Source organism: Neoarius graeffei, chromosome 22 (genome assembly GCF_027579695.1).
Source record: "Neoarius graeffei isolate fNeoGra1 chromosome 22, fNeoGra1.pri, whole genome shotgun sequence".
Taxonomy (NCBI): domain Eukaryota; kingdom Metazoa; phylum Chordata; class Actinopteri; order Siluriformes; family Ariidae; genus Neoarius; species Neoarius graeffei.
Window position 1 is genome coordinate 11,682,329 of NC_083590.1, and position 11,944 is coordinate 11,694,272.

At 40.3% G+C, this 11,944-nt stretch overlaps 1 protein-coding gene across 2 annotated transcripts in view; it reads right to left on the minus strand.

Annotated features, from left to right (window-relative positions):
• The window catches only part of tefb (TEF transcription factor, PAR bZIP family member b), a 30,802-nt gene extending 19,829 nt beyond the window's left edge, over positions 1-10,973 (minus strand). The window contains exon 1 of one of the 2 annotated variants that reach the window (XM_060904379.1): positions 10,818-10,973. In XM_060904379.1, the coding sequence (XP_060760362.1) occupies positions 10,818-10,893 (76 nt within the window). In that variant the 5' untranslated portion in view covers positions 10,894-10,973. The remainder of the gene's footprint in view (positions 1-10,817) is intronic. The other variant, XM_060904378.1, reaches the window with a different exon arrangement.
• Positions 10,974-11,944: the final 971 nt, after the last annotated feature.

Consider the following 11,944-nt stretch of genomic DNA (forward strand, 5'->3'; position numbering starts at 1 on the left):
CAGACGAACGAGCTTGGCGCCATGTTTTATGTTTAGGCGGAAGTGACGCTAACAGAGGGCTATTCTGATGTGATTAGGGGGTAGGATTTGGGGAAATAATGCCATCTACAGGTTTGGAATGCTTATGAATGTGATTGAAAACGCAGCTGTTCGGTTATGTGTGGAAGGGATTTTTTTTCGAAGATGAGGTGGTGTGGATAAAACATTTTTATAAACGGAGGGGGGGGAAATGTTCGGTTTTAAAAATACCTGGCTACGTGTGTACATGGCCTCAGTCTCATCTCTCTTAGCTTCATTCCCAAGCTCTTCACATGTGCTGTCCCTCTGATGTGCTTGTTCCTTAACATCCTCAACTCCGACACCTCCAACTTTGCCTCCTGCCTCTTCGTTAAGGGTACGGTCTCCAATCCATACATCACAGCTGGTCTCACTACTGTCTTATACATCCTACCTTTCACTTTTGCTGGGACTTTCCGATCACAAATGACTCCTGAAATCCTTCTCCAACTGCTCCACCCTGCCTGCACTTGCTTTCTCACCTCACTATCGCAGCCCCCATTTTCCTGCACAGCTGACCCCAGGTACTAAGGTTTCTCAAGTGTAGATCATAAAAAGAATTTTCCCCAACACCCAATTATTTTTCTTCAGTGGACCGAAAGCTACCGAATTCGAATCACAGACTTCCAATTTCATTTGTTTTTTAAACAGAACAATTAATGATTTTTTTTCTCCACATGGCCCTAAATTCTCCACTATTTTTTTCCTGCTTCACCATGACCCAATACAAGATACTACGTCATGCATCACATCCCGTGGTGGGCTTTCCCCGTTCACGCAAGGCATTGTGGGATACAAATTTGAAACAGGAGAGAAAAATGCAGGACGTGAGTGTGCGAATGAAACGTGAAAGACCGACTACAGTAACAAGAAGAAAAGATGTTATGTTCTATACGAAGGAAAGGAAACGCAGGACCAAACTAATAAATATCGGCGCTCAGCGAGCACCTCGGTGTGATCAGCTGTTCGTTTAGCAACAGAATGATGGAACTGTCAGTGCACGCTCAAAGGTAAACCTGTAGATGGCAGTAATGCGACACTGTGGATGCCAGCTGCCGTAAAACCCAAAAGAAGAAGAAGGTAAACCTGCGCATGCGCACACGGACTTCCTCTGTCTGCTTGACTGCGCGAAGCGAGCAATTTCATGCACACTATTTGCTTTAATCCCCTCAAATTAAATAACTTCCCAGCCACAGAATGGTCTGATATTTTGTGAGATATTACAGTAATAAACATATATCACAATATCCACATTTCAGAGCGAACTAAATTCCACCGATTTTATGAAATCGAAAGGCCGTCTACTTTTAGCATCATAAACGATACTGATGCAATCACACAGGAATCTTCCTGATGGTGGGTGTGTCAGTAATATCACCTTTCTGAGAGTTGCAACACTAGACATGAACACTGGATATTGTCGAGCTAAAATGTACCGTGTTATAATGTGCATGCTTTAACTTTAGGATGAAAATCTTCTTCTTCTGCTTCGCCTGTCCAGTGTGTTCTGGGTCGGGTCCCTTTCCTAGGGTTTCTTGGCTAAGGAAGTACAGCCGGCTAGCCACTCCTCCCCTGCACTGCTTTTGGTCAGGGACAATTTAGAGTAGCCAATTAGAGTAACCTATCTGCATGTCTTTGGACTGTTGGAGGAAACCCACGTAGACACGGGGAGAACATACAAACTCCACACAGAAAGATCCCTTGTCGGCCGTGAGGTTCGAACCCGGAACCTTCTTGCTGTGAGGCGACAGGGATAACTGTTACACCAAGAAGGTCAGCATAAGTAGCTCTGTAGCCTGATACGATCCATAAGCATTAATGACTTACCATTAATGCTTACTGTGTATCAGCACTGAAGTTCATTGTTTGGTCACGTCCATTAACACTTCAAATCCTGTTAGTCCAGAGAATCTTCTGAAACAGTGCCTGGAAGTGTATTATGGGTATTTTGTTTCTTTTGGGAGCAATATTTGGATTCGATCCCACCCTGTGCACAAGATACGTGCGAGTATGATGTAAAAATGGGAAAAAAAAGCCTCCGAAAATAGTGCAATTTATCGTAAATGATGTACGGCTTAAACATGATGGCTGCTGTTTGAATGATTCGCTCTTTCAAACTACCGTCATACATGAGTCCAAAATCACTGAAACGTATGCTTATAATCTGACAACATACAGTACTGTGCAAAAGTCTTGGTACCCTGTTGGTTTTTTTCAGAGGTGGACAAAGTACCCAAGTACTGAAGTCAAAGTACAGATCCCACTGGTCAAATGTTGCTCCGATACAAGTGAAAGCTGTCCAGTCAAATTTTTGCTTAAGTACTGAAGTATTTGCTTTTAAAAATACTGAAGTATTAAAAGTACATTTTCTGTCAACGCATTGTTGTATTATTGTCACAACACTTACAAAACCTAATGCCTCTGAAGCAACCGACTGGATTTACTGACTAGTTTGTAGAACCTGTAGAGCTGAAGCTCCACCTGAGATGCTAGCAAACTCTTTTCAAACTCGAAATCATATTGGGTAGCTAACGTTACTAGATTTCTACATTCTGTTTATTTGGCAAGATTATGCTAAAGTTAACGTTATTCATGTTAGCGTAACTCCGTTTTTACATGCTAACTAACAGTGCACAAGTTAACTAGCTATGTGTAAACGTCAGTCATGGACAAGGCGACGGCAACTTGGCGGGCAAATCCATAGAAAGTCATTTGACTAACCAGACTGCATCGCTATTGCAACGTTATCGCTAGCTCTAAAAGCACAGACAACTTCATTACAAGCTTTCTCTTGGAATAAGATGTTTACATATGCTTCTGCAGGTTGGACCGTGAGTTTTTGGAGGCCATAATGGGGTTTGTTTTAGGCAAACAAAGCAAACATTTAAAATGAAACAAATCTTTATTCCTTTCCCCAGAAGAACCGCCTCCTTCCATTCAGCTGTGGACAAGGCTACGGCAACTTGGTGGGCAAATCCATAGAAAGTCATTTGACTAACCAGACTGCATCACTATTGCAACGTTATCGCTAGCTCTAAAAGCACAGACAACTTTGTTGCAAGTTTTATCTTGGAATAAAACGTTTACAGACCTCAATATGCTTCTGCTGGTTGGACGGCGAGTTTTTGTAGGCCGTGATGTGGTTTGTTTTCAGCAAACAAAGCAAACATTTAAAATGAAACGTATCTTTAATCTTTTCTGAAAGCTGAATCGAGGTAAAGCCGTGGGTGCGTGCAATCCCCAGAAGAACCGCCTCCTTCCATTCTGCCATCAACTGATCGTGTTCAAATAACGCTGCGGAGAAATTGAACTTGATTTTATAGTCTATGGACGTGACGTGACCCTAGTGATTACTGATCGGCTGTCTCAGTGTCACCTGCGAAAAAACCAAATCACGTTTTAGAAAAAAAAGAAAAAACATCCACTTTCTAAACTGCTTCATAGTAACGAGTAATGAGGGCCTTGACAGAAATGTAGTGGAGTGAAAAGTACAATATTTGTCTTTCGAATGTAGTGAAGTTAAAGTCATAAGTTTCCAAAAAAAAAATAATACTCAAGAAAAGTACAGATACTCAATACAGCACTCAAGCAAATGTACTTCGTTACTGTCCACCTCTGGTTTTTTATTTCCTTTCATACAAACTCTGTTATAGATTTCTATTTTATGAATTCTACATTATTGAGTCAAAACATTACAAAAACATTTTAGAGTCCAAACGTTTGTTCATTTTTGAGCACAAAATTACAGAGAAATATGTTTGTATCTGAGCAGCATATTCCATAAGAGCCACAGGCGCAGATAGAGGGGGGGACGGGGGGGGATTCGTCCCACCCAGATTTAAATTCACTTCGTTCGGTCCCCCCCACTTATAGGGAGGAAAAAACGTCTATGCTGTCTTTCTTTGCATAAGGCAAACCTCACGGAAAAATCAAAAGACTAATTACCATTCGGTTTATTGAGGTGCACAGCAGTACATTTTTTTTTGATTGATTGATTTCGCAATAGAAACATATACATAACATGTGAACATATAAATATAAATATTGCGGAGGATAACACAAAGTAAAAATACTTATTTCCATTGTGGTCCTCGAAATACATACATAGTTGCAACTGCGCAGACTGCACAGGTTGCGAGCTCGAGCGTGGTTGCTATGGTTACCCACAACAAGTTTGACAGGCATATCGGGGACAGCTCCTCCTAGTTCAGGACCCCAACACGGCATGATGAAGGGTGCCAAAAGGCAGAAAACGATTGCATCGTTTTATCAAAAAACAACGACTGTAAGTAAACTGTGCCTTACTTTATCATATCACCTTGCAATTTTTTGATAGTCTGTTCAAAGTAATGTCGTAGTGAAAGTAAAATCGTACGGAGTAGAGATGCCTTTCTGGTAGCCTCCTTCTTTCGGTGGCAGCCTGTAGATACAGTGCTCAGAAGGCAGTTTTAATGTTTAATCTGGCGTTCCCTGCCATAATTTCAGTGAGCATATTGTTTCATAAGGAAACTTTGCGAAGAGTTGTTGACTGACTGCCGCTCACGCAACACACAGGCATAGTTAGAAAGTCAGGATGCACTGGTTTACACTTTACACACACACACGTAGCCCAGCCTCTCGCTATGGTTAACAGTTGGAACTTAGCGGTTTTAAAACTAGTTTTGCAGTTTTGCAATTTCTGTGCGTGATGATAATGTGTAAACTTTGGATTTCCATAGGCTATGTTAAAATGTTATCATTGTCCTGGCCTGCAGGTAGTTCCTGGTGATGGCAGTGAGGGAGGTGAAATAACATGTATACACACTACCGTTCAAAAGTTTGGGGTCACCCAGACAATTTTGTGTTTTCCATGAAAAGTCACACTTTTATTTACCACCATAAGTTGTAAAATGAATAGAAAATATAGTCGAGACATTTTTCTGGCCATTTTGAGCATTTAATCGACCCCACAAATGTGATGCTCCAGAAACTCAATCTGCTCAAAGGAAGGTCAGTTTTATAGCTTCTCTAAAGAGCTCAACTGTTTTCAGCTGTGCTAACATGATTGTACAAGGGTTTTCTAATCATCCATTAGCCTTCTGAGGCAATGAGCAAACACATTGTACCATTAGAACACTGGAGTGATAGTTGCTGGAAATGGGCCTCTATACACCTATGGAGATATTGCACCAAAAACCAGACATTTGCAGCTAGAATAGTCATTTACCACATTAGCAATGTATAGAGTGCATTTCTGATTAGTTTAAAGTGATCTTCATTGAAAAGAACAGTGCTTTTCTTTCAAAAATAAGGACATTTCAAAGTGACCCCAAACTTTTGAACGGTAGTATATATATATATACACACAAAATGGAATCATTTGCTGACAGCTCAGTCCCCCCCAGTTCAAAAATCCTATCTGCGCCCCTGATAAGCGCGCACTTTTCAGATTAAAAAAGAAAAGATAATGAAGGCTACTGGTGTAAAATGAAGAAGCAAGTGTGACAGTCAAAGTGTCCAGAAGAACTGGGGCTGGTTCTGGAAGATGCTCAGTAAAACCTACAGATCATTTCCGCATAAAACTGCACTGACTGGACCTCAGACTACCATTTTTTTTAAAAGCAAAGGGTCGTCTCACACCAAATACCGACTGTTTCATTTATTACAGCTTACTGATTACTGTTTATAGTATTTTTTTAACGTTGAAACATTTCATTTCATTATTTTTAAGCCGTTTTTGGTCGACAGCATTTCTTTACATGTGCCTAAGACTTTTGCACAGGACTGTGAATGAAACATGAAAGCTGAGTACACTGTAAAAAAAAAAAAGTGACCATCTCAACTTAAATTTTCTAGGTAACATGATGCAAGAGAATTTTGTGTTGAGATGGTCAACAACAAAAGGTAAGTTGGTTGAACTCAAATTTAAACACGAAAATCCTTCTTAAGTCAACAAAGATCCTTGTTAAGTCAACAAGGATTTCTGAGTTGAAATTTGAGTTCAACCAACGTACTATTTGTTGTTGACCATCTCAACTCAAAATTCTCTTGCATCATGTTGCCTAGAAAATTTGAGTTTACATTTGATTTCAACCAACGTATTTTTGCTGTTACCCAAATTAGGTTACTCTTCTTATAATAACAAATAAATGTTTGCTATAATAACATGTTTTTCTACATTTCATATGATGTTTTTTCCAAGTTACCTGTACCTTAAAACATACAATAAATCACTGGCGCAAAAAAGACACTTACAAATAATTGTCAAAGGAAAACACTTTTATTTGTAAGACTGTGTCTCTTGCAAATGAAAAAGAATATTCTGCAATGTGCAGGAAAAAAGTGATCCACTTCCAGACAGATTGCTACATGTCAATCTCACATTTCAATTTTAGAATGAAGAACTAAAGACCTTTGTTGAAATTTACCTGAACATTAAAGTCAAGTTGGATTACAGACTATAATTTGAAATTTTGAACACATTTGTTGAATGAGTCTTTCACAAGTGTTCTGGAGTAAACTGACATTTATACCACAATAAAAAAGGGGCTCAGGCTGCGTCAGCTACTTGCACTTGAAAAAATAAACCAACTGTGACTGCTATGTGTCAATCTCACATTTCAATTTTACGACAAAGAACTAAAAACCTTTGTTAACCTTTACCTGAGTTTTAAATCAAGTTAACCTTTACACCTCCTTGATGTGATTTGCCCCTGCGCAGAGGTAAGGAAACCCCATACAGCACGTGTATATATGCGTCATTGGTTCTACCAACAAGGATACCAACATGCAGCGTTGCAACAGGTTGCAGCTAGTTCTATCAACAAGGATATCTTTGATATTTGGATGTTAAAATTCTTGATAGCTCAACATATCACAGTGAGAGAAAGTGTATGAGGCCGACCTGGTTTAGTTGGTTGTAAGTGAAAATGACATTTCTGAGTCAAATGATATGTAAAATCTATGTTCAATCAACACCCGCCCGTAAAATTTTTTACAGTGAATATTAGGAGTTAAATGTTGATGTTTAGATGCTGCAGATGGAAAGAAAACCGTTAGCTGAAGATCTGAAATGCTCGAGAGAATAAATCACGTATTGTCAGTAGTATGAGCCTGAAAAACAGATCCTCATGCTAAAAACCGACTGCACGTGTTCATCTGAGATTCGGTTTGAGGTTGAGGTTGTCACTGCACGTTCACACTTCTGCTGGCTGAGGAACCTGAACAGGCGGTTGATCAGATTTCTGACTGGGCGGAGGGAAGTCTGGCTCGACCAGTTCTGCTTTCAGCGCTAACTATCTAACGACACACATTATAATTATAACAACATAACCAAATTTCTTCCTGTATTTCCTGTTTGGAAAATTACAACCATTCGGTACATGTAACATGTTTACACACAAGTGTGCAAGCAAAGCTGGGTCATACTTAAGTAGCTGTACTTAAAAAAAAAAAAGTCTATCCCCCTCAGACACAAGGAAAAATGCTATGGAACTTCACGTGTACAATTGTACACATTATGTCCGAAGGGGATCCTTCTGTCATGTTACGCACTTAATTACAGTTTTATTACAAATGTTTTCCCTCCATGTCGTCGTTGTGAGGACATTCTAAGTGTACAAAAGTGTTCCTCAAAAGTTCTTGAGACAGTTAATGCTTCTCGCTATTACTTTTCAGAAAGGAAGACGCCTTATTTTAGAGTTTAACAAACTCTGTAAAGGTTTTAAAATCCCTTGCAAGTTCAAGATAATATTTTATAAGATCTTAATAACATTAAAATAATAAAACTCTTTCTGATGCTATGTAACATTCTAATCAATTTAGTTGATTTAGATTCCTTTATTTATACAACCCCGATTCCAAAAAAGTTGGGACAGAGTACAAATCATAAATAAAAACGGAATGCAATAATTTACAAATCTCAAAAACTGATATTGTATTCACAGTAGAACATAGACAACATATCATGTCGAAAGTGAGACATTTTGAAATTTCATGACAGCAACACATCTCAAAAAAGTTGGGACGGGCAATAAGAGGCTGGAAAAGTTAAAGGTACAAAAAAGGAACAGCTGGAGGACCAAACTGCAACTCATTAGGTCAATTGGCAATAGGTCATTAACATGACTGGGTATAAAAAGAGCATCTTGGAGTGGCAGCGGCTCTCAGAAGTAAAGATGGGAAGAGGATCACCAATCCCCCTAATTCTGCGCCGACAAATAGTGGAGCAATATCAGAAAGGAGTTCGACAGTGTAAAATTGCAAAGAGTTTGAACATATCATCATCTACAGTGCATAATATCATCAAAAGATTCAGAGAATCTGGAAGAATCTCTGTGCGTAAGGGTCAAGGCCGGAAAACCATACTGGGTGCCCGTGATCTTCGGGCCCTTAGACGGCACTGCATCACATACAGGCATGCTTCTGTATTGGAAATCACAAAATGGGCTCAGGAATATTTCCAGAGAACATTATCTGTGAACACAATTCACCGTGCCATCCGCCGTTGCCAGCTAAAACTCTATAGTTCAAAGAAGAAGCCGTATCTAAACACGATCCAGAAGCGCAGACGTCTTCTCTGGGCCAAGGCTCATTTAAAATGGACTGTGGCAAAGTGGAAAACTGTTCTGTGGTCAGACGAATCAAAATGTGAAGTTCTTTATGGAAATCAGGGACGCCGTGTTATTCGGACTAAAGAGGAGAAGGACGACCCAAGTTGTTATCAGTGCTCAGTTCAGAAGCCTGCATCTCTGATGGTATGGGGTTGCATTAGTGCATGTGGCATGGGCAGCTTACACATCTGGAAAGACACCATCAATGCTGAAAGGTATATCCAGGTTCTAGAGCAACATATGCTCCCATCCAGACGACGTCTCTTTCAGGGAAGACCTTGCATTTTCCAACATGACAATGCCAAACCACATACTGACTGCATCAATTACAGCATCATGGCTGCGTAGAAGAAGGGTCCGGGTACTGAACTGGCCAGCCTGCAGTCCAGATCTTTCACCCATAGAAAACATTTGGTGCATCATAAAACGGAAGATACGACAAAAAAGACCTAAGACAGTTGAGCAACTAGAATCCTACATTAGACAAGAATGGGTTAACATTCCTATCCCTAAACTTGAGCAACTTGTCTCCTCAGTCCCCAGACGTTTACAGACTGTTGTAAAGAGAAAAGGGGATGTCTCACAGTGGGAAACATGGCCTTGTCCCAACTTTTTTTGAGATGTGTTGTTGTCATGAAATTTAAAATCACCTAATTTTTCTCTTTAAATGATGCATTTTCTCAGTTTAAACATTTGATATGTCATCTATGTTCTATTCTGAATAAAATATGGAATTTTGAAACTTCCACATCATTGAATTCTGTTTTTATTTACAATTTGTACTTTGTCCCAACTTTTTTGGAATCAGGGTTGTACTACATCTCTCTTGAAATCTCAATTCTGACTGTGAAAGTTACAGGAGTTTAAAGAAATTTAAAGGCGTCTCCAGTGTCCACGCTTTCTAACACTCAGAGATGGAGCTGTAACTCCAGCCATCTTTCTGACATCCATCCATCCATCCATTGTCCGTAACCACTTATCCTGTGCAGGGTCGCGGGCAAGCTGGACCCTATCCCGGCTGACTATGAGCGAGAGGCGGGGTACACGCTGGACAAGTCGCCAGGTCATCACAGGTCTTTCTGACATCTTCAGGACAGAGGAGTTTATGCTTTACAGTTTCTTGGTAAAACGACAAGCTGCATTTTTTTTTCTTATTAACTTTGAGAGAGAAAGGAGATGCTGGTGAAGGGATGACCGTTTATAGCTGCTATAATGTAATGTGAGATCAGGAACTAATTTGTTTTATGGACCATCCACATCCATCCATCCATCAAGCCATCAATCCTTCCATCCATCCATCCACCCACCCATCCATCCATCAAGCCTTCCATCAATCAATCAATCAATCAATCAATTTATTAAAGGTCATGGAGAAGCTGGAGCCAATCCCAGCTGACTTCATGTGAGGGGCGGGGTTCACTCTGGGCAGGTCATCAGTCTATCACAGGGCTACACAGAAACAAACAACCATCACACACACACATTCACGCATATGGGTAATTTAGAGCAGCCAGTTGACCTGGTCTGCATGTCTTTGGACTGTAGGAGGAAACCAGAGAACCCTGAGGAAACCCACACAGGCAAATTAATGCAAACTCATCAGGACATGCTGTTACTGTAGAACAATAAACTTCAGATTGGTAACAGGAAGTCCACTTCATCACCCTTTCCTGTTGATTATTTTCCTCCAACAGCATAGCGCGGATTGCTTTATTTTAAACAAGAAACCAAACTCGCAAAAACAAATATAAATACAAAAATACAAATACCGAACACAAGAAATATATAACAATATTTTTTAAAAATTACAAATATGAACACTAGCCCCATGTCTATATGGGACTTTTTGTTGTTGTTTATATTGAGCTGAACAGAATGGTGAACATGGTGAGTTTTATTTTAAAATAAAATGTATTTATTTATTTATTTGAATATTTCAGTACATTTGGGTCAATACTTTCAGAATATCACTGTTTTTAAAGTGAGTAAACTTTCACTTCAGTGTAGTTTTTGTGCATTTGTTTTTACCCCCTTGTGTGTAAGGCTCCTCATGTGTCAGATACAAGCTCCAGTGTTCCCAGTAAAGAAAAACACACACACACACATCAAAGTAATCATCAAAATGAAGACCGAGAAGCCTCTGAATATAAATTAGGTGAAGTTTCTTACCGCCTTCATTGCTCTGGCACCGCAGTAAAGCTTGATAAACCTGCTCAATGTCTCCCAAGTCTCCAGGAGCAAACATTTTCTCTCTCTCACACACACCCTGCAGCTCAGATAACCAGCAGACTGAAGTTCCAGCACACCACAGAACACTCAACACTGTCTCTCATCAGTCAGTCACCAGCAGACCCCGCCCACCTCATTAATATTCATGTACACCAACACCACTCTTGGTGCCTTTTTATAATATAATTAGACTTACAGAACCCAGATTCACTTGTATGATTCCGTCAACTGCGTCATGAATATTCAAATAGATGCAGGAGGTGCCCGCCCATCAGTCCCGTGTGTAATTAATAATGACAGATGAAGTAAATAAAAGAGATCAAATGAACTGACTCATGAAAAGGGGACTGGAGGGTGAACACATCTGTAACCTGTACACATCTGTAAGCTGTAACACTGAGTTGAGCTCCAGGGGGCAGTAAGTGATTAGATTAGATTAGATTAGATTAGATTAGATTAGATTAGATTAGATAGAACTTTATTGATCCCTTTGGGAGGGTTCCCTCAGGGAAATTAAGATTCCAGCAGCATCATTACAGGATAAACAGAGAAAATAAATAGAGAAAAACTTCTAGATAAACTAAAATTAAGTATTTACATATACAAATATAAAAAAGAATAAGATATGGGGAAGAGAGGACAGGGGAGGGAGAGGAGGAAAAAAGGGAAGGGGAGGCAGCAGGAGAGGTATTGCACATTATATTGCACATTGTCCGGTATGGTTTATTGTCAGGCTAGGCTACTGCTCCTTCCCATCCTCTGTCCTCCTGTTCCCCCTCCTCCCCCCCAGAGAGGAGTTGTACAGTCTGATGGCGTGAGGGACAAAGGAGTTTTTGAGTCTGTTCGTCCTGCACTTGGGAAGGAGCATTCTGTCACTGAACAGGCTCCTCTGGTTGCTGATGACGGTGTGCAGAGGGTGACTGGCATCGTCCATGATGTTCAGTAGTTTGTCCATAGTCCTCTTCTCTGCCACCGTCACCAGAGAGTCCAGCTTCATGCCGAGCACAGAGCCGGCCCGCCTGATCAGTTTGTCCAGCCTGGATGTAAGACAGGACACTGGCGACCAC